Source organism: Salvelinus sp. IW2-2015, linkage group LG22 (assembly GCF_002910315.2).
Source record: "Salvelinus sp. IW2-2015 linkage group LG22, ASM291031v2, whole genome shotgun sequence".
NCBI classification, from domain to species: Eukaryota; Metazoa; Chordata; class Actinopteri; order Salmoniformes; family Salmonidae; genus Salvelinus; species Salvelinus sp. IW2-2015.
This window is the reverse complement of record NC_036862.1, coordinates 17,548,140-17,572,229: the sequence shown is the minus strand read 5'-3', so window position 1 is coordinate 17,572,229 and position 24,090 is coordinate 17,548,140. Positions and strand designations below refer to the sequence as shown.

The 24,090-nt window shown below is 42.6% G+C and overlaps 1 protein-coding gene across 1 annotated transcript; it reads left to right on the top strand.

The window, feature by feature from the left end:
- Nucleotides 1-1,119: 1,119 nt before the first annotated feature.
- On the top strand, nucleotides 1,120-23,859 carry LOC111949611 (sortilin-related receptor-like). Its single transcript, XM_023966927.2, has 6 exons — nucleotides 1,120-1,495; nucleotides 7,475-7,591; nucleotides 9,026-9,160; nucleotides 19,418-19,579; nucleotides 20,253-20,320; nucleotides 23,476-23,859. The coding sequence occupies exons 1-6, from the start codon at nucleotides 1,154-1,156 to the stop codon at nucleotides 23,792-23,794; spliced, it is 1,143 nt and encodes a 380-aa protein (XP_023822695.1). The 5' UTR covers nucleotides 1,120-1,153; the 3' UTR covers nucleotides 23,795-23,859.
- The last annotated feature ends 231 nt before the right edge of the window (nucleotides 23,860-24,090 follow it).

Here is a 24,090-nt window from a genome sequence, read left to right as displayed (position 1 = left end):
AGTAGCTGCTGCTTTTGCAACAGCTAATGGGGATCCTAATAAAATACCAAAAATACCAAATCCAACTCGAAATTGTAAATCGGAAACTCTGGCCTCTTTCTTGAGCTACGACCTGAAGATCACTGACGTCATCATGATTCAACCTTTTTTTCTGAGTTCCCAGTTGTCTTGAAAGCACCATAAATCCAGAGAATGCCAGACTTTAATGACAAAGTATGATGACAAAATTTGCTCATGAAGGGATATATGTATACTGTAGCTAAGAAAGTAATACTAAGTGTATGTTGTGTAGTAAGCTGTTAGTAGCCTATGTGCCTCACCCTAATAATTTGGTATATTTTCACCTATTAATTTCGCCTTCTGTTCTGACTTGGTGGTGCACATGTAGCCTTATAACCTGTTTTTGAGAAATCATAGAATATTGTAAGAGCTTTCATTGTCTGCTTAAATGCMCCTTTATTTATCCTACGGTTCTGACTTTGTGTACAGGGAGAACACTGTAAGAACGAACGGCACATGTTCTGAATTCTGTCGCTGTACATTTCAAAAGTGCTAAACAAATAGTTATATTGACTACGTCCATCCTAGCTCGCTCATTAATGTCTTAATCGAAATTGCCCGTTATCTGCTCGTCGTCCCCTTATGCCATAGTTTGTACATCTCAATTGTCAGTAGAAACCACATTTGTTTAAGCAAGTCAGACCATATCAGCTAAGGCAGTAAATGAGGCTGAATGAACTTTCGCTGACAGACAAGGCTTTGTCTGATAGCCAGTTGTAGCAGTGGTATAGTGCAATTAATGTATTGTTTAGTGTTGTGTAGTGGCTTTGCTGGCATGCATCCCACTTATTTTTCATAATTTAGATATACAGCATTGGTTCTATATCATGTTGGATATTTTTTAAGTACATCCACTCATTCAAGATACAAAAAAGTCGCTAACAATGGGAGAATTCATTTTCCATTGCTTGGTGCCCCGTGTGARCGGAGTTAATCGTTATTTATACATTCCATTGGTCCTTAACCAAAATCTCCACCAACCCGAGGCTCTGGGCCATGCAAAACGAACTCGACCAATGCCACTAGCAGAATTTGCTTAGGGAGGTGGGTGATGGGGGACGTGCCTCCTACGCGTACTCCAATCGCCACTCGAATGAGCTCTTCTCGTTACCTAAACGAAACATACACAAACATGGCGACAAGACAGACACTCAAGATGCTGTCTCCTCTTAGGTTTACAATATATTTGTTATTTTTCTTTTCTCCTGGGACATTTTCTTCCACCCTTCGTCTGCATCGAGACCTGCGTTTCTTGCTACCGCAGGACAGGGGTTTTTCTACGGTTAACGCAAAGGAAGAATTTATCCATGGAATAGGCGCGGATGCGAAGCGACGAGCTGCACGTAGTGCAAGGGAAGACATAGCTTCGGGCAYGTATCAGCATCGCAATCGGCGGAGTGCAGTCGAACCACCCGTGCCAAAGGTGTATGGACAGGTAATGCATTACTTCTCCAGTAGTAACTACAGTTCTACTGAAAGCAGGTCTTACGTTACAATCGGAAGGTTATCCTAAGTTAGCTACAGTAGCTAGTTAKGTTTAGCAGCTAGCTAGTTTAGTAACGGACCTCAGCAGCCTATATGACTTTCTCATTTCATGCGCGACCCTTGACGAGGAGAGGTGAAGAGCAAATAACCAAAGCCAGGCTGTCGAAGTCAGTCTAGCTTATTGCCAAGTGTGTGATTATCAGTACCACTGTAGCTAGGTAGCTAACGTTACTATACTTTTTTCTTTTAGAACAGACTGTCCCCTTTCAGCATACGATGCCATGGCGGGCTCTTTCTTCCCAATGTAAGGCTTGAGCTACCATAGAATGCTCTGGCATAACCTATTAAATTACGTCACTCTATCTAGTAAACAAACCCTCCGTTTTACAGTCTATCTACAGACCGACACACATGTATTGCACGAAGTCTTTTGAATTATCTTCTTGACCAACCCAATACMGTATTTTATTTTATCTGACCAGTTTTTCTGAAACCTGGTGATCATAGCATGTAACCACAATCACACAGTTTTGTCTGGAAAATTAAATTACAGTATACATAAACTTAGCAGTAACACACACCATCATGGCAGGGTGACAGACATCAACAACAACATAATTCTAATTAGCCAAGACTGACACAATAGATTCTTCCCAATGTGGAGATGCATGCCTTATTGGAGGCTGCAAATGTTGTGAGGAGCCAATAGTGGCAGTCTTTGCATATTTGATTTTTGTTATGGTTGATTTTTGTAAGACGTTGAAGCCTCTTTGCTGRGTATCTCTATAATGTGAATTTCTTAATAATCACGGTAGTCTGCTCTTCAGTATTCTCTGCATTGGAACAGAAATGGTTGCTTATGTGATCAAGTTTGGAATTCCTCTGCTGGTCAGATGTTGTGTTTTGKTCTGGAGGGTGTTCATTGAATCAGATGTGTATTTAGGTTAACTGTAGGCGAGATGATGTCTTCTTGGAATGAGAGTAAGCTGTTGTTTAGCCCCCCCCCTTCAGAAATATCCCCAAAAAGCACACTATTTTTTCCACCGAACAGAAAAAAACACTGACAGTGTACAAATCTGTATCGGATGTTGTCAGTGTGTGTGAAATGTGGATACAGTTAATCAATTTCTTAGTTTAAGAACTAGGAATGTGGCTTTAGGGTTCCAGCTAATTGACCAAAAATATAGCCATCATTCCTGATAAGTAGAAGAAAAAAAAACTCTGAGACATGACTTCCAGTAAAAACCCTTAGTCATACGGTGGAGGCAGTCACGGAGGGGGCTGTATTGTGAAATTCAAGCAGGGAGTGTGACTGAAACCTGCCTTGAGCATCTGCCAGTYGAGATTCTCACTTAAAACAAACAAGAGAGCCAGGCCTCTAGTCTAGGCCTCGGTCCTGTTCAGCAGAGACAGAACGTCTTGAAATGGAGTGAAACGCAGAGGTCATACCTGAACTTGTCCAATAGTTGGTTTGTGTTGCTTTGCAAATTGTTTTGATAGTGCTTGCCCTACGCAACACACCCCTGAATTCGCTCAATCTATCCAGTCAACAGTTTCCCACAGTTCACAAACATATCCAGGGAAATAACATGGCACACTCTAAAGGTGTGTAGCAAGCAGGATCTGGTTCCCTGCCACATGACCCATAGTAAACAGATCTAACAGGGTTTGTGCATAAGACCACAATACAAGTGTCATGTGCCATGGTGATGTTTGGCTTGGGGAATTCTTGGCTGTACTCATTTTCCTCATTAGTGTTCATAGTGGTCATTATGTCACACGTAAGGAGCCTTGATGAATATATTTGACTATACTACTATGGTGCATGGACTTGTTCTGATGCATGTCATCTAGCCTAATTCTATGAGCCTGTGTGAGCAAGAAGGATACATATGTTTACAGTTTTGTGTTGAGTTTCAATAGATTTGGCCTAATGTAGTAGGACAACTGATACTGTTTGCTAACTGCAGCAAAGCGAGTGCCGGGTAAAAATAGGTGCTATGGTAATCAATGAGAATCCTGATAATCTTTGATCATCATGAAGAAGTTGCTGTCATGTTGCTGTCTCATTCATTATTTCGGCATGTGTGTGTGTGAGCCGGCGAGCGATAGAACAAGCATTAGCAAGTTATACCAGCTTGGTCCCCTTCAAACATTTAATTGGTTTATTTTGTGTTTGTATATCATTTACTACAGTCTGTCACAGTCTATGACAGATCCTTTCAGGACTACAATTACAGACTAGTTTTTGACCCTTTAAACACACACTTACTGTTTCGGAGTGAATTTACTGCAAGTTGCAGTAACGAAGGTGTGTTTGTGCAGCACCAACTTAACCTCCCGAAGAACACACACACACACACACACACACACACACACACACACACCACACACCACACACACAAAAAGCTCACCTGAAGTCTCACTTCAAGCTTGTTTCTCACATTTTACCCCAAAAGAATGTGCCAGGCACTCACTAATGTTTTGCTGTCTGGCTACTCTTCAGCTGGCAACAGCATCGAGACATTCAGCATGATCTGCCATGTTAACCCACTTATCATTCAGCCTTGTGAAGAAGGACTCTAGTCTCTGTCAAGGAGGCTACTTCAGAGATTCCACAGAGCAGAGCAGACCTTTACATAACATAGCTGAGCCCAGACTACACCATGGGGAGATAAACTAGCCTATAACACATTGATATCAGGGCCTGTCGCAGCTAGTTGGTCATCATTCAGTGTATATAACAGAAAAACATAACTATTGTGCGGCATGACTGTCACAGACAGTGGTGCGATTGGGCTGCATCCAGCCAAAAATACACACGGGTAGATTGAAAATGCAAATGTAATGAATGCCAGTTCTGCAGCAGGCGGATGATGTCATCGTCAGTTCAGCTCCGCTCCAACGGTGACACTCTTTCAGCAGTGGTTCATTCTGCTCTCTTGAATAATGAAGGAGATCATGGTGGGGAGATGTAAATACTATCCCTATTTCACAGGGTTTTTCTTTGCTTGTTGTTGTTGTTGAGGAAACAGATTGACGTAGTAGCACCAAGGCTGTGCTTAGTAGGGCACAAAACCATTTTGCCACTGGAAACGAAAATGAATGTTTCTTGGACAAGTTCAGGTATTAGCCTACCTCCCTGTTTCACTCGTTTCCAAAAAAATTCTCTACTGAACACACCCATGCTTCTCAAAGAAGGGAGGGTACATGAGGGGAGAAAAAGAGAGAAAATATTTTTGGGGCACCACAAAAGCGTCTCCTGGATTACCAATGAAAACAATTTTGAGGAGAGTCCAGATTGATGTGACTGATATGCCGAGTTGATATTGTGCTTTTCAGTTTGGACTGATGGAATCAGCATTGACCAGTCTCCTTCAGACACTCGGCAATGGCTTTTGTAATGCATGGTTTGTGTACTTCCTTTTCCATTCCGATGGGGTTTTTCAACTGACATCAATCTAGCTTCGTCCGGATAGTGCAAAAGGAGCATGAGCCGTGAGCTATGGACAGATTAATTTACTGTTCCTCTCTGGTGAGTTTCAAGGTTTGTCAGAGATAATAATGTTGAATAATTTGGGGCTTGTTAGATGCTTCCAGAGCTTATGTCAATGCACTAGTGCAAAGGAATGAGTAGTGTTAGAATCACTGGCACTTGCTTGGTAAAGACTGATGGTTGCTTTTGTATGACCACCCGTCCTAATGCCCCAGTGACCAACATGCTGCCTAAGAAACAGATGTACTGAGTCACTTCTTTCTTTGCCACTTTTAACTATCACACTAGCAAACTCAACATCTGGAATCTTGACTATCTATGCTAAAAACCGTTTGGCAGAGCTAAACAGGACTCTTTATCGCTATTATCAAAGTTAGGCACATTTTCAGGCCCAACATTTACATTTTCAAGGCCTCAATTGGAGCAGTACTATCACAGAGTTTCTTAACCTAGAGGTGCAACGTCGCAAGACTTCTGGGAACGAAAACAACTTTATATCGAAGGAGTGCCTTTGATTTGACGGCCTGCACACGCGCAGTTCGGCACGAGACGACCGTTAGACCCGATGACGTGTTTCTGCGCACGAGCTTAGCTAGCCAACGTCGCCATGACATCGCCTATAAGTGGGATCAAGGATTTCCATTGGAGAAGCAGTTTTAGCCTATCTTCAYGCTGTACTGTTTTTGGTAGTATCGTCAATCCCTTGCAAGACCACAAGCAATAGGAGATGTCATTGTGCTCAAGGCCCAAAATGTCTCCACACAATGATTAGACCTATTATTAATTTAATAATAATAAAAGCTGTATTATGAGATATAGCTAAAGGTAGCCAGATCTTTTGGGACCCAACGGACGACAGTGAGCTTGTGAGGCCCTAACCCCAAGCATAGTACAATGCTTCACTTAACTGGAGATGGTTGGAGTGAGGCTCATGTCATTACCTGATGTTAATGGCCGATTTTGTTGTCGAGGTCGGCTAGAGGAATAGATTGTGTCTCATGCTGCCATTTGCAGCAGTTTACCAGTGCCATCACTCTCCTGATTCAGCTGTGTCAGGAGGACCATACCGGCACCCTTTTACATGGTCCGCGGGCAATGAGGCTTAAAAGGCGCTAAGATTTACCGCAGAGTCATCTCAGCCTTGAAGACAGCCTTGTCTTTGACTCAGCTGACCTCCTGGGACGTGTTCAGTAGGGCCCACCATAGCGAAATGTTTTAAAACGTTCAGAATGAGCGTTTCGTATTAGACAAGTCCAGTTAGTAGAAGTGTTAGACTATTTTGGAACTCTATTTCTCAGGCAATAAGAATGTTATATGACATGGAATGAGTTACCTTATTGCAATGTTCATGCTGAAATCATGCTTATACACACAACAAATTCTTGTAGGCTATTTTGTAGCAATTTGCAGCAGAAATCCCATTCCATTACTAAGTCTACAAGCCATAGTACCAATAGTTGGTGTAAAGTTACCACTGAAAGAAGAGGAACGTTTGTTTATCATTTATACAGAAATGACAGTCTTTGTGTCGTCCAAGACTGAAGAAATAGTGTAGTATAGGGAGAAAACTGAGCGTTTTAAAGACTCACAGCCCCCTGCAGAATGATAAATTAAGAATGAGAGAGGGGAGCGCTCGGATGAGAGGTAAAGGCAGTGGGATTTAAAATGACATACTTTTTGGGGATTCACACTTCACAGACTTATTTTCAGAGCTGCACCAATGGAGCATTAGAGTTTGTTTGAGCTGTGCCTTCTGCTTTTACACTACTACATCTACCACAAGCACTTAGTGTTGCAGCATTGTGTTGTTTCAATGGAGACAGTGAAGGCCTCTGACAGTGGGCAATGTGATGTAAAGCTGGTCACTGCTTGTTTTCACTGTCTGTCTGTCTGTCTGTCTGTCTGTCTGTCTGTCTGTCTGTCTGTCTGTCTGTCTGTCTGTCTGTCTCACACACACACACACACACACACACACACACACACACACACACACACACACACACACACACACAAAGAGAGGGAGAGGAGCCTTTAGCAAGGTGCTCCTCGCAAGGTCATAACAATAAGACCACGAAGTGCGTTGCCATAGTAACATGCATCAGTTAGCTTACCCGGATAAAAGGATGAATAAAGAAAAGCACAACAGCTCTGTTCAATATACCAGACACAGCCAGGCAAGGTACCGCACCCTTTCACGGAGGGATTTCTACCAGCTAAGAAGATGCCGGAAACCCAGCAAAAWCATTACAATGTCTAGCTGATATCRAATTTGTTATGAAATGCTATTATGGTCCAAGGACGTTTATCGGAGGTAAAAGCGACTGTAATCTATCAGATAGTTGCCTAATTCATTGGCCTCGTGTTGAGCTGCATTTTGATTAAGCAGAACAAAAATATATCAGGTCAGTTGAGAGACTGTTCTTYTCTTTGCAGGCCAACCTGAACGATTCCCATAACCAGATGGTGGTGCACTGGGCCGGGGAGAAGAGCAATGTCATCGTGGCGCTGGCCAGAGACAGTGTCGGAGCCACAGGTCCCAAGACTAGCTCGGTGAGTACACAGTAGTACACTTCCTGCGAATACAGTAGTACACTTCCTGTGAGTACACTAATGTAGTAGCCTACATTTCCTGTAAGTACATTAACACACCTTGTGTGCGGGATGGGGATCCACAATCACGCGAAACAAACATATCCATGAACCTATCCACCACTACATAGCATACCGCCTGCATGCTGCTTTACAGCCGGGCTGTTTTCAGACACTTTGAATCTTCTCCTTCCCTCTCAGTTCACATTGCCCTCTTTTCAACCTTACTATGGACTGTACATTTCAGATTTTTTCCCCCATTCAAATGAAGACTCCTTTGTTCAAGGTACCATGGCAGAAATGACAATACTGGTTTAACCACAGTTTGGTTGTGTAATGTAGTGTTTGTGTATCCATGTGTGTTTGTGTGCGTGCACGCGTGCATGTTATTGTGTGCGCGCATGGGAGCCCATTGGTCAGTGACAGGCCACATGAGTGCTGCGAGGCCCAGACCTGTTCCACTGTGCTAATGAGATGGCCTTGCCTGCCTGCCAGCCGTGCGCTTCCTCTCCTCGATCAGATTCACTGAGCCATGGATGAATCCCTCCATCTGTTACATCTCTCTTGCTCTACTCTTTCTGCTTTTGATGATATCAGCTCCSTATGCTGTCTGATACTCACGCTCAGCCTACAGTAACCCACACAACCCCCACTGCTTTTGTTCACAGTGTAAGAAAGACCTCCTTTGCTCCTCAAGGGGTTAACTTGAGATGTGATGCCCTTTGAAAAACAAGTTGTTTATATTAAACTGCAGAGATACCACTGGTGAAGGACAGTTTGTTTGAACAAGAATTGTTAGTTTTGTGTCTCTCTCCACTCCCAGTTCAGTATGTTCCTCGACATGACTTCCARTCGGCGTTGTGGGTTCAGTGGGCTTTGTGTGCTGTTCTCTGTGGTCTGAGCTCCTTGGTCTTTGGCACTCTGATGGGAATCTGAGAGCTCTGACCTCACTCATGTATTGTCTGGGGTAGAATCTGCAGGACAGAACAGAACAGCACGGAACACTAAACACCTCTTAACATTCTGGATTGGAGTTCTCTCTTAAAGGAACTACAGTTCCACTCTAATGGCACTTAACATGGACAAAGCTTTTTCCTAAGTATTGTGTTTCTCTCCGTAGATGGAAAGTCTAGCTACTGCCTAAATGCTTTGATTCCTTTTACAGAGTCAGTTAATGGCCTCCCTCCCAATACACCATTCTAAAATAAGTTTGTCCTCTACTAGAAATGTGTCCTTCATCAAAAAGCATTAAAGAAATCGAACTTGACAAGCCTCATTTTTCCTGTCCATAAAGCATCACATCAAAAAGTACTGTGATAGCGGATTTCACTTGTTTACCGTGTACCATCACTTCCATGTTCTCACCTCTTTCCTCTCTCCTCTGTCACATGGTAGGTGTACGTGTCTTACGACTATGGAACCAGCTTCTCCCCCATCTCAGAGAAGTTTCAGCTGAGTGGGGAGAAGGAGAAAGAGGGGAACAAGCAGGTCATCTCCCAGTTCTATCACAGCCCYGCTGACAATAAGAGGGTAAGTGGCTGAAGACCGTAGAGGTACCTACACTGAGTGTACAAAGTAGAGGTCGACCGATTATGATTTTTCAACGCCGATACCGATTATTGGAGGGCCAAGAAAAGCCGATACCGATTAATCGGCCGTTTTATTTTGTAGTAATGACAATTACAACAATACTGAATGAACACTTATTTTAACTTAATATAATACATCAATAAAATCAATTTAGCCTCAAATAAATAATGAAACATGTTCAATTTGGTTTAAATAATGCAAAAACAAAGTGTTGGAGAAGAAAGTAAATGTGCAATATGTGCCATGTAAGAAAGCTAACGTTTAAGTTCCTTGCTCAGAACATATGAAAACTGGTGGTTTCTTTTAATATGAGTCTTCAATATTCCCAGGTAAGAMGTTTTAGGTTGTAGTTAATATAGGACTATTTCTCTCTATGCCATTTGTATTTCATATACCTTTGACTATTGGATGTTCTTATAGGCACTTTAGTATTGCCAGTATAGCTTCCATTCCTCCCCTCGCCGCTACCTGGGCTCGAACCAGGAACACATCGACAACAGCCACCCTCGAAGCAGCGTTACCCATGCAGAGCAAGGGGAACAACTACTCCAAGTCTCAGAGCGAATGACGTTTGAAACGCTATTAGCGCGCACCCCGCTAACTAGCTAGCCATTTCACATCGGTTACACGAGCGTAATCTCGGGAGTTGATAGGCTTAAATTCATAAACAGCAGAGCTGCTGGCAAAACGCACGAAAGTGCTGTTTGAATGAATGCTTACGAGCCTGCTGGTGCCCACCATCGCTCAGTCAGACTGCTCTATCAAATCATAGACTTAATTATAACATAATAACACACAGAAATACGAGCCTTAGGTCATTAATATGGTAGAATCCGGAAACTATCATCTCGAAAACAAAACATTCTTTCAGTGAAATACGGAACCGTTCCATATTTTATCTAACGGGTGGCATCCATGAGTCTAAATATTCCTGTTACATTGCACGACCTTCAATGTTATGTCATAATTACGTAAAATTCTGGCAAATTAGTTCGCAATGAGCCAGGCGGCCCAAACTGTTGCATATACCCTGACTCTGCGTGCAATGAACGCAAGAGAAGTGACACAATTTCACCTGGTTAATATTGCCTGCTAACCTGGATTTCTTTTAGCTAAATATGCAGGTTTAAAAATATATACTTCTGTGTATTGATTTTAAGAAAGGCATTGATGTTTATGGTTAGGTACACATTGGAGCAAGACAGTCCTTTTTCGCGAATACGCACCACATCGATTATATGCAACGCAGGACACGCTAGATAAACTAGTAATATCATCAACCATGTGTAGTTATAACTAGTGATTATGATTGATTGATTGTTTTTTATAAGATAAGTTTAATGCTAGCTAGCAACTTACCTTGGTTTCTTACTGCATTCGCGTAACAGGCGGGCTCCTCATGAGGCAGGTGGTTAGAGCGTTGGACTAGTTAACCGTAAGGTTGCAAGATTGAATCCCTGAGCTGACAAGGTAACCCACCGTTCCTAGGCCGTCATTGAAAATAAGAATGTGTTCTTAACTGACTTGCCTAGTTAAATAAAGGTGTAAAAAATAAATAAATAAAAAATCGGCGTCCAAAATTACCGACTTCCGATTGTTATGAAAACTTGAAATCGGCCTTAATTAATTGGCCATTCCGATTAATCGGTCGACCTCTAGTATGAAGGTACAGTAATAATCACACCTGGGTTGTGTTCAGTAGGGAGAAACTATGAAATGGGAATGTACTTCCTGATCTTATCTCATAAGGAGAACACCGATTTTTGTTTTTCTTGAACGACTGCTGAACCCAACCCAGTTGTYAACCCAAACTAAGGCTACAGAGACTGTACAGAGGGTGTCTATTGCTTTGTGGGACGTTCAGCTGTAAAATGTGAAATTAAGCCATACGTTAAATGTAACGTAGATGTAAGCATTTCAAAATGTATGCTTACCAGTGGTTTAGCAGAAACTCCTTGGTCCCCATTCTTGCAGCACACCATATAAGYTTGCTTACAAGGTGATGTCACRGAGAGAATAACAGCRCTTCCTCTGKGCTTGTCAATGTCATTGTTTCTATATACTTGGATATTGAACCGGCAATCATCTAGAAACCAGATAACAAGAAAAAAATATGCATCCAACAGAGGGAAATATGTCTTGCAGCAATATGCGTGAAGTACTTTTGCACGTTTTTTTCATATGGATGTCACATGATCTTCCCTTACATGCTGACCAAACCGCTCGCGTCCAAAATAAATGTACAAATACATGTTATTCAATCATTGCACCCACACTGCTTGAGCGTGACAGCGAGCGTCTGCGTGGCCAGGCGCTAAAATAGAAGTTGGTTCTATTTGTGACGCTCAACACGTTGCAAGTCCTGCATCTCAAATCTCATTGGTTTTTAGAAGCATATACCCACGTGGGTGATTGAAAGAAGAACGTAGGTCCACACTCCGGTAGGTTGTAGTAATTTTGTAAAGTTGGTTTCCAACYGCCATATAAAGTCCAAAGAAGGAAATTAATTTCAGGTAAATTAACAACCCAATGTTTATATACGGTAATGTTCCCTGGCTGCTGGAGAGAGAGGTCATGAGCAGATGAGCTTCTGCATTTTYCAGCATGTTTTTACAAAAATAAAATAGATTTAGGCAGGGACATATACAGGATGATACCCTCACTCCAGATCAAAACTCCAAACCTACAACCTCATTTTGGACAAGATTACCTGGAAGGATTAATACACCATCCAACCTGGAACTGCGACAGACCAGATACAACTTCAATTAGCACTGAGGTGTGAAGTGAGAGGTGTCGAAGCCTTTGAGCCCAAGAAATGGCAGGCTACCCCACCCAAATCCAGAGGCCTTGAAGCCAACTCCTGCTGTTCAGAGACCATCCACTGGTACTGGTACCCCCACCACACTCCCCCCTCTCTCCAGAGCTTTCACTCACCTCCAGCACACAGGCACTGTTGGAGCGAGTGACTCTGAACTTAAAATGGCTAGCCCCAAGTCGTTATATATTTTTTTCTTGTGCATTTTGCTATTTCCCTCATGACTCCTGCATGCTTTGTTGACTATGAACTTTCTTGTTTACCCAACCGTGGGGGAGACTATGCTTGTTCCCACACTCGGGATTCTGACTCTCTATTGGTTACACACACTTTTGAACTCCCGTCCTATTCTAACCACCTCTCGCCGGCTTTGTATTCATGTTACCTGATGAAATTGCTGTATTACATGATCATGTTGCTATTTAATGCACATTCAAATATCATAAATCAACACTGCAGAACTCTCCCTGTCTCCCTGTCCTCTGCTGTGCCTTGATTGTATTACTGTTGATGAAATCTGGAAATGTGCATGTACACCCTGGCCCATCTACTGTTGCTAGCCCCAATTCTGACTTGTGCTCTATCTGTTTCACTGATTTCTGTTCTAGTAAAAGCCTGGGTTTTCTGCACGTTAACACTAGAAGCTTATTACCTAAATTGGATCAATTGAAAGTGTGGATTCACAGCTCCAATCCAGATGTGTTGGTCATTACTGGGACGTGGTAACGAAAGAGTATCGAAGCCGCTTGGGCCTTCTTTTTTGATATTTTCAGTGATATTGTTAACAAATACACACCCATAAAGAAAATTAGAATTAAAAACAGGTTCAGACCCTGGTTCGACTGTGATCTTGCAGAGTTACTCCACCTCAAGAATTGCATTTGGCGAATGGCTTGGCACACGCAYACTCAGGTTGACTGGCTCTCGTTCAGGCACATAAGTGCATTCAGGCTATCCGGAAGACCAAAGTTAGTTACTTTAAGGAGCAGTTCTCTCTCTGTGGGTCTAAACCCAAGAAGTTCTGGAAAACGGTTAAAGAACTGGAGAATAAACCCTCTTCCTCACAGCTGCCCATGTCCCTTAAAGTTGATGATGTGGTTGTTACTGACAAGAAGCACATGGCTGAGCTTTTTAATCACCACTTCATTAAGTCAAGATTCCTATTTGACTCAACCATGCCTCTCCTTGCCCGTCCAACATTTCATCATCTCCCACCCCTTCTAATGTGACTAGCCCTGATGCTTCTCCCTCTTTTTCCCCTGCCCCGCTACAAAGTTTCTCCCTGCAGGCGGTCACTGAGTCCAAGGTGCTAAAGGAGCTCCTTCAACTTGACCCCAAAAAAACATCTGGGTCAGACGGCTTAGACCCTTTCTTCTTTAAGGTTGCTGCACCTATAATCGCCAAGACTATCTTTGACCTTTTTAACATCTCTCCTCTCTGGGGAAGTTCCCATTGCTTGGAAGGCAGCCACAGTTCGTCCTTTAATTAAAAGGGGAGATCAAGCTGATCCTAACTGTGATAGGCCTATTTCTATTTTGCCCTGTTTATCAAAAGTTTTGGAAAAATTTGTCAATAATCAACTGACTGGCTTTCTTGATGTCTATAGTATTCTCTCTGGTATGCAATCTGGTTTCCGCTCAGGTTATGGATGTGTCACTGCCACCTTAAARGTCCTCAATGTTGTCACCATTGCCCTTGATTCTAAGCAATGTTGTACTGCTATTTTTATTGACTTGGCCAAAGCTTTTGATACGGTAGACCATTCCATTCTTGTTGGCCGGCTAAGGAGTATTGGTGTCTCTGAGGGGTCTTTGGCCTGGTTTGCTAACTACCTCTCTCAAAGAGTGCAGTCTATAAAATCAGAACATCTGCTGTCTCAGCCACTGCTTGTCACCAAGGGTGTACCCCAAGGCTTGATCCTAGGCCCCACGCTCTTCTCAATTTACATCGACAACATAGCTCAGGCAGTAGGAAGCGCTCTCATCCATTTACAGTTAAAGTCGGAAGTTTACATACACTTAGGTTGGAGTCATTAAAACTCGTTTTTCAACCACTCCACAAATTTCTTGTTAACAATATAGTTTTGGCAAGTCGGTTAGGACATCTACTTTGTGCATGACCACAAGTAATTTTTCCAACAATTGTTTACAGATTATTTCACTTATAGTTCACTGTATCACAATTCCAGTGGTTAGAAGTTTACATGCACTAAGTTGACTGTGCCTTTAAACAGCTTGGAAAATTCCAGAAAATGATGCCATGGCTTTAGAAGCTTCTGATAGGCTAATTGACATAATTTGAGTCAATTGGAGGTGTACCTGTGCATGTATTTCAAGGCCTACCTTCAAACTCAGTGCCTCTTTGCTTGACATCATGGGAAAATCAAAATAAATCAGCCAAGACCTCAGATTTTTTTTTTTTAGACCTCCACAAGTCTGGTTCACTTGGGAGCAATTTCCAAACGCTTGAAGGTACCACGTTCATCTGTACAAACAATAGTACGCAAGTATGAACACCATGGAACCACACAGCCGTCATACCGCTCAGGAAGGAGATGCGTTCTGTCTCCTAGAGATGAACGTACTTTGGTGCAAAAAGTGAAATCAATCCAGAACAACAGCAAAGGACCTTGTGAAGATGCTAGAGGAAACATGTACAAAGTATCTATATCGACAGTTTCGACAGCTTTGTTGTAGAGCGTTTAACACAAAATCTGGGAGGGGCCAGCTGAGTATAAGACTGTATCATCTGCATATACAGTTGAAGTCGGAAGTTTACATACACCTTAGCCAAATACATTTAAACTCAGTTTTTCACAATTCCTGACATTTAATCCTAGTAATATTCCCTGTCTTAGTCAGTTATGATCACCACTTTATTTTTAAGAATGTGAAATGTCAGAATAATAGTAAGAATTATTTTTTCAGCTTTTATTTCTTTCATCACATTCCCAGTGGGTCAGAAGTTTACAAACACTCAATTAGTATTTGGTAGCATTGCCTTTAAATTGTTAACTTGGGTCAAACGTTTCGGGTAGCCTTCCACAAGCTTCCCACAATAAGTTGGGTGAATTTTGGCCCATTTCTCCTGACAGAGCTGTGTAACTGAGTCAGGTTTGTAGGCCTCCTTGCTCGCACACGCTTTTTCAGTTCTGCCAACACATTTTCTATAGGATTGAGGTCAGGGCTTTGTGATGGCCACTCCAATACCTTGACTTTGTTGTCCTTAAACCTCAATTCTCTTCAACCTCAACTCAATCATGGACACTCTTACTGACACTTGTGTGTATTGTTGTCTCTACCTTCTTACCCTTTGTGCTGTTTGTCTGTGCCCAATAATGTTTGTGCCCTGTTTTGTGCTGCTACCATTTTGTGCTGCTGCCATGTTGTTCTGCTGCCATGTTGTGTTGCTACCATGTTGTTGTTGCTACCATGTTGTTGTCATGTTGTGTTGCTACCATGCTGTGTTGTCAGGTGTTGTGCCATGCTATGTTGTTGTCTTAGGCCTCTCTTTATGTGTGTTGTGTGTTTTGCCTATATTCTTGAGTTATTTTATCCCAGCCCCCGTCCCCGCAGGAGGACTTTTGGTAGGCGTCATTGTAAATAAGAATTTGTTCTTAACTGACTTGCCTAGTTAAATAAAAAGATAAATGTAATAAAAATACAGGACAAAGCTAGCTAGCTAAATTGCCATAAATGTTTAATTATTTTTGACCTGTCCCAAATGTAATATAATTTGTTCAGAGTTTGTTTTGATATTTCAACCTGTGTGTCCTGATCGCTTCTGGTGTGGGTGAACAAAATCAACATGCGTGTGATGGCGTACGCGGGCGCGTGTCYGGTTTGGTCAGCATGTTAGGCTGCTGCGCTACTCGGGAGGACCATTCTTGATACACACGGGAAACAGTTGAGCGTGAAAATCCAGCAGCATTGCAGTTCTTGACACACTCAAACCAGTGCACCTGGCACTTTATTAACATACCCTGTTCAAAGGCTTTAAATATTTTGTCTTGCCCATTCACCCTCTGAATGGCACACATAGACAATCCATGTCTCAATTGCTCAAGGCTTCAACATCATTCTTTAACCTGTCTCCTCCCCTTCATCTACACTGATAGAAGTGGATTTAACAGGTCAATAATGGATCTTAGCTTTCACCTGGATTCACCTGGTTAGTCTGTCATGGAAAGGGCAGGTGTTCCAAATGTTTTGTGCACTCACTGTGCAGAATGATGATAAAAGGCCTGTCTCTATATTGCAAACTGCCCTGATACAGAGGGGTTTTATTATGTTTTCAAAGTATGAGTGTATAGCTTTTTCACATGTTCTCCCATCTCCACAAAACCAGCAGAAGGCACATACCACTATTGAGCTTGTGGTTTCTAAGGGTTGATTTAGGTGTATATAGTGTCTGTGGGTGTGTGCTTGTGTACATGCGTAGTTATCACTCATGAGCTCGAGAKTGTTCGAWGCAGTGCCGTGARGTTTGGTGCGGTGCCGTGTTCGATTATGTCTCGCTGTGTGCCGGTGAGTCATAGCCCTGGCCCCGCCCCCAGCCGTTCCCCCTGGCACTCAGCCAAGTGGAGGTTATTTCCAGGTGTAAGGGTGCATGGGAAGTTGGCACTGCGTGGGTGCAGTTTGTTCCGTTAGCAGGCGGGCACTTGTGTGTGGCCTGCCTTGTGAGCCCTGCATCAGCGTGCGTCTCTGTTGAGGCCGCAGGCTGTGGCCATCCATCTGCAGACAGGTGGGCTCCAGAGAGAGAGGCAAGGCTGCCTGGTATAACAGCAGGAGGATTTCACCCTCTTAGTCTRCAACATGCTCCCAACATCATGGAGATGATTACCATGGGAAATTAGTGGTTTCTTCTCATGTGCACACTGAGCTGTGAATTCCGGGCCCGTTTCTAGCAAGCCTCTTCAGAGTATGAGTACAGATCTAGGATCAATTCATCTCTGTCCATAATAAGCGGATTCATTATGATTTAAAAGGCAAAACTGATCCTAAATCTCCTTCTCTAGACGCTTGATAAATATGGGTCCGTCTAGCCTCCCCTTATAGAAGCATATGATAAAGTGTCTGAGAGATAAATTGCAGTGATCACTTTAGGTAGTGATTTATGAATTAAGCGGGATCCGAGATAATGAATGGTTAGCCTATAGCATAACCCGCTGTCTAACATTACATGTAGGGCCTATCCTTATACAACAAGTCGGACTGGTTATGGATCTGCCTATTTATAACATCTTCTTCAAAGAAAGATTCACCCATTGTGRTGTTATATAATTGTTGTGCATCTCTGAGCGATGTTTTATCTATTCCCGGGGTCATTTCATGTTTTCATGTGTATAAGTATTCACACMCCTTMKWMMAYAYRTKWKARWMWCMYYTKKSRSWRWKWWYASMKYTKWGWSTYTYTSKGKGWGWGTSTMWAAMWYTKYRCACAYRKRKWKTKYWMWATWTKYRCAYWWTWYWYTTTTTTTTWTTMTTCWWSMWSYKYYRWSWWGKTKGTTGWTSWTMKYWRSWMRRCMRYYWTYWWSWMKTSYYRYMWWWTWTYWWSMMRMYGWWRKWMRWMRMWGYWRYWASRCYMSTSRWSAWYMWWYRWTGTYKTSWWKGTWRKCWWCTMCARYKYMWRTKTRKMYTTGKSYTTSWGKTTMWKGTYMTKSTSMWRSKKRAWKKKGWYTYYSWSKYYYWSKYTWKMWYTWKRMYTKTGCYTRKSYYTAKYYMWWTTMWKTTTATCCTAAAAAAATCCCTAKTMCTTGCTGATGACAAGCATACACATAACATTATGCAGCCACCACCATGCTTAAAATATGAAGAGTGGTACTCAGTGATGTGTTGTGTTGGATTTTCCCCAAACAAAACACTTTGTATTCAGGCCACATGTTTTTCAGTTTTACTTTAGTGTCTTGTTGCAACAGGATGCATGTTTTGGAATATTTTATTCTGTACAGACTTCCTTCTTTGTCTTTTAGGTTAGTATTGTGGAGTAACTACAATGTTGTTGATCTTTCCTCAGTTTTCTCCTATCGCAGCCATTAAACTCTAATTGTTTAAAGTCACCTTGGCCTCATGGTGAAATCCCTGAGCGGTTTCCTTCCTCTATGGCAACTGAGTTAGTAAGGATGCCTGTATCTTTGTAGTGACTGGGTGTATTGATACACCATCCACAGTCTAATTAATAACTTTACCATCCTCAAAGGGATATTCAATGTCTGCTTTTATTTTACCCATCTACCAATAGGTGCCCTTCTTTGCATGGCATTGGAAAACCTCCCTGGTCTTTTTGTTTGAATCTGTGTTTGAAATTCACTAATCGACTGAGGGACCTTTACAATTATCTGTATGTGTGGGATACAGAAATGACGTAGTCATTCAAAAATGATGTTAAACACTATTATTGTACACAGAGTGAGCCCCTGCAACTTATTATGTGACTTGTTAAGCACATTTTTACTCCTGAACTTATTTAGGCTTRCCATAACAAAGGGGTTGAATACTTGTTATATTAATTTGTCAAGTTTCCACTTTTTTCCCCCCACTTTGACATTATGCTGTATTGTGTGTAGGCAGTGACACAAAMTCTCAATTKAGTGAMTATGAAATTCAGGCTGTAACACAACAAAATGTGCAAAATGTCAAGGGGTGTGGATACTTTCTGAAGGCACTGAATATGGTGATATAACAGTGGAGTAAGTCTCTGAAGTTTCTCACTGATGTGCTGTACATGTGGGACCTACTATGTCCTAGTCGTGACTCATCTACAGTATGAGATATCATTTCAGCTTTGGATCGTCATCTSATAGCATCCATCTATTTCACTACCTCCCGCTCGGTGCCTTGCGCTACAGAGCTTTTGTTCTCACAGGGGCTCTGTCCCGTTTCCAAATGGAGGCCGTTGAGAATAGAGGAGTTATTGGGAAGGCAGCTAAAAAATAGATCAAAGGAAGGAGTGACAAAATGGGATTATAGCTCTGTATAATTGTGTAATCTGAATTTCTAATTAGGCCTTTCAAATTAAATATCTCTGACTAGTTCTGTGAATATTTTTGGTTTTTGGAGGTGGGGATGTTTGCAAAAACTGTCTTTTGAAGTAGCTAGACKAGAGATATCTAGAATTGAGATATTAGACCGGTTCTTGCTATTCTAGTTTGTTGAAATCAGTCAGGCTTGAAGTTTTGCCACGTCAGAGGTTTATTCAGTTCAGAAAGATGCAGGTACAAATAGAAATGTTATKCAATAATGATTCCCTGTTCAACAGGACAGAATGTCATATCTATTCTACACAATAYATTTCTAKCTTAACATTCCGTAACACTCAYGAACAGACCYCAGTGGGTATTTAGCCTAACCTTGGCCTGTCTTGTCCTTCTCTCGTTCYAGTACCTCTTTGCAGACAGCACCAACAGCTACCTCTGGAACTCCTTTGACTTCTGCAAGACCATCCAGGGGTTCTCCATCCCCTTCAAGCCCACAGATCTGCTGCTGCACAGCAAGAGAGCCAACCTGGTCCTGGGCTATGACGGCTCCCACCCCAACAAACAGGTAGTCAACTGACTGCTATAGAAATGCTGCTTCACTGTCTTGAAAAAAAGTATCGGACAGAAACGTAGACAATTAACAACATGCAGAGGTAAGCATGTTTAAAAATAAATAATAAATAAATAAATAAAATGTTTAACCAGAAAGTCCCTTGAGATCAACAGTCTTTTCATGATGGAGATCTTTGTGTAGGAGGAGTCTATTATAATGATCAGGGCTATAGTACTGTAAGACATCATCAGGCTCCTCCTTTGCCAGTAGCTCTGTGGCCACCAGTAGGTTTGGGGTTAGATGCCTATGTGGACAAATGGCTCTACTCCATATGCTGGATTACCGTACCATAGCCCCACAGCATTTTATTTATAATACGGTGTGACTGTTCTAGAGAAACAAAGCCGATATTTCTGAATGTAGGACAGTTGCATAATTGCAAATAGAATGGTGCATATTTAAATACTGGTTAAATGTCACAGCTGCATCTACTAAACTGTCTCTCTGAAAAATACAATACGGAGGACATTTTGTGGAATTTTCCCCGAACTAATTATTCACATTTCAGCTCAACTGAAATGATGGAAAACGGTCGACTCTCAAACATTCTGCCAGTTATATATAGCCTGCAGTCAACATGTGACCTTCATTTACTCCCCACCCCCTGCCTCTGTTATTTTTGCAGCTATGGAAATCTGACGATTTTGGAGAGACATGGGTGTTGATCCAAGAGCACGTGAAGGCATATTTCTGGTAAGATCAATGCCTCTGTATACAAAGGTGATGATTGTGTGAGGAGAGGCAGAATGTACAGTCATCAGTATAATTAATTGTCGCTGTTGAGTGCCAGACTGTCTGCAAAACATTAAAGCAACGATCTGTGAGAGGGATGGGTGGGCTGTGTGTGTGTGTGTGTGTCTTCATTTCCTGTTTATTTCCTGTTTTTCTGTGTTCTGTGACTGCTTGCCTCCTCAATATGTCCCTCACTAGACCTCAGACAGTGGAGAGATAAACATGTCTTCTGATCGCTGTATGCTTACCAAGCATGCAGCTTGCGAGCTAACTCCCTGCCTCTCCAAGTTAAATGCATAGATTAGATTGGCCCTTGTAATTGAATGACAAAGCAAAGAAAATGCCACTACGGTCCCTGAGGGAGAGAGRCACTGATTACCTGATTGTTATTTGGGGCTCACTATGTGTGAATGATTTTGAACCCTCCTATCAACCAGATCTCGGTTCAAATAGTGTTTGAAATCTTTCAAATACTTTTKAACGTTTCTTGAGCCTGGCTGGAGTGCCAGATGGGCAGAGTTTGCACAGACAAAGTCGATCAAAAAACAAAAACAATCTGATACCGCTAATGATGATTGCGACACATTCAGTGCCTTGTGAACGAGATCAGCCGTGTGTCTCTCACCACGTAAAGTAGGCCTAGGCAGGAGAGTGGCCCACTCAAACATAAAACAAATATGCTTTACTTTCAAATCCCATCCATAAAAGGATTTGACCGATCTGTTAATGATTTAAAGGCGTGGATGCGGAGGGTTAGTTCGGGTTAGACATCACTTTCATTCCCTCGCAGGATCTCTGCCTTTAATAGGTGACAACAAGAGGCTCTCATTCTCCACTGCAGATATGTAATGCTGCTTGTCAGCTACAGCAGGGGTCTGTTCAGGAGGGTGCAACATTTCAGAACGTTCCGATTTGAAATGTATTGTGTAGAACGTATAAGCTTGTCTGTCAAGTAGAATTAGGAATCACGTCCGTTCTTTTCAGTGTATTTCTATCTGCATCGTTCGGAACATTTTCACCTTACTGACAACATTTTAATCTCCCCAGACTATTTGTACACACATGTGCACACATCATCTGGTGGCAGAGAGAGACACATAGCCCTTCTCCCTTTTGATTTTTCTCTCCCTCCTGCGTTCTCCGACGGTGTAGGTGGTCGTATATGTGGCGACTGAGGGGGGCATGGGACWGGGCTTCTTTCTGATTGATTAATAAATGATTGTCTGCGTCTGCCAGTGCCTGKGCCCCACTTAACTCTGCCTGTCCAAGTGGCATCATGTAGTCAGTAATACCAGGCAGCACTGCAGATAACATCGCAGCTACCGCTGCAGTCAACCCCCCCCCCCCCTGGGCTCTTTCCTGTGTTTGGGAGATGATGCCCCTCCCCCCCACCAAGTGTGAACGTAGGAGATCCTCTTAGATCACGCTTCTGAGCCTCAGAGTCTCAGGAGACCGTTGTAGAGGGAGGATTTAGACTACAAATACCCATACAACCCAACAACGAACATGAACAAACCATTTCATCCCAAAGCAGTAACTATACACACAAAGCTTGAAAGTCTTTGCAGACTTCTGAGGAGGAAAGCAGCTCCAGAAGTGTGTACTGCTGCACTCCTCCCCACATATTTCAAAGCATTGGATTGGTGTAAGCATTGGCTAGAAAGAGTATATATTTTTTCCGCCGTGTTTTTTCCACCAGTCCATTTTCCTTTTAAATCTGGATGCAGCTACTGACTCCGCTGTGTCTAACTGCTTCCGCATCACCAGCTGCATTGRCATCTTTGTCTGGTGCTTCTTCCTCCTCGGCCTCTATGGCCAGTTTTCCTTTTTAACCATGTGTGTCCAGTTCTTAGCCGACTATGGGCTTTCCATGTCTAATCCGTTTGCGTAGGCCACAGAGAAAAAGGCCAGCGCTGCAGATCAGGCTAAGAAGGCTGTAAGCCCTGGGGTTTTGTCTGGTTCACATCCCACTGTTGGACGTGTTTAACCAGCATTTGTCAAAACATTTCGAACCAGCAAATTGTATGTATTCGTTCCTTTTTGTCCTAAACATTTTATCCTGTTTGGTAGAAGTATCGAGAGAATAAATAGAAAGAATAAAGAGGTCCTTGTTTCGCAGTGTACTGTGGATTAGATAGGCTAGCTTTAACTCACTGCTCTGCCAGCGTTASATTGAAAGGATAGCCCATATAGGCAAAGTTCCAAACTCTGATATAGGCACAGCCCCAAATTCTGTTAGATAGACAGACAAGACCCCAAACTCAGATGGACAAGGCCCCCAAACTTTGATATAGACAAGTCCAAAAAGCAATGCGACAAACTCTAATTTCGGCCAGGCCTGAAACTCTGCCCCAAACTCTAATATTGGCAGTTTCCCGATTTGTAGTTAAAGTCTCCAAACTAATGTTAGACAGGCAAGGTCCCAAGTTTGTCTGACCTAGGTCTTTCTTATCCTCTCTACATGGACAGCCTGCTCCCATAAAAATGCGACCCCCTCTAAAATGTCACGCTATAGGCCAGTCAAGACACCAGGCTCTCTCTGTGTGGCTCCATTGTTAGTGAGAACACTCCGTGAGAATCTGGAATGCCTTATGGGAGATGATCATAAACTACTGTAAACCTCTTTCAGTTCTGCTGTAGCTTACCGTAAGTTCACAGCTTAAAATGGCCACACACAGAACTTCTACTGGAAATGTGCAGTTGGGAAACTATAAATACATCAATGTGTGTGGTAAATGGATTCTGAGTTTCGAATGTGTTCACAGGAACACGTAGGCCGTTCCACTATACTAGGATTGTCAGTAATCCGTAAAACATTTCTCAGTTTTTCAGAGTCTGTCAGTGAGTGTGTGTGTGTGTGTGTGTGTGTGTAACCATAACTTTATGTCCCTCTGTATGGTATGACTAAGTTGGGCCCTGAGTTTTCCCAGACCATGTTATCTGAACGGGAAGACCTCCAAGGCCCTTAAGTCCTTCCTGTTCAGTTCACATGGTCAGTAAATATAAACTCACGGTCAAAGGCCTGGAGTTTTTCTTGGGCAGGCCACGTGGTCAAAGAGAAACTCTTGGCCCTACCTATGTGCCACAGACTGGCGCTGATTTCTGCATCTTTCTAGGGGTGTGGAGCCGTACGATTCCCCCACCACGGTGCTGGTCCAGAGGCACGAGCCCCAGGGGGTGTCCAGCATCCTCAGCAGCACCGACTTCTTCCAGAGCGGGCAGAACCGCCGAGTCATCCTGGAGAGAGTGGACAACTTCCAGCTCCGGGACAAGTACATGTTCGCCACCACTTCCACAGTAAGTGACGTTGACCTGCAAGGGAATTATACATGTCAGCCATTCTGTTGCTCTTGCAGTGTTGAGAATGCTCATGTTATTATGGAGAGGGATGCCCACATTGATTATTTGAACACGAATTGGGTGATCCGGCCATAACTATCTTCTAATACAGTGCCTTCAGAAAGTATTCACATGCCTTCAGAAAGTATTCACACCCACTTTTTCCACATTTTGTTGTTAAAACCTGACTTGAAAATTGATTAAATGGTGCAATAATAGTGTTTTAACATGATTTTTGAATGACTCTCTGTACCCCACACATAAATTATCTGTAAGGTCCCTCAGTCGAGCAGTGAATTTCAACCACAGATTCAACCACAAAGACCCGGTAGGTTTTCCAATCTCGCAATGAAGTGCACCTATTGGTAGATGTGTAAAAATAAATAAAAAGG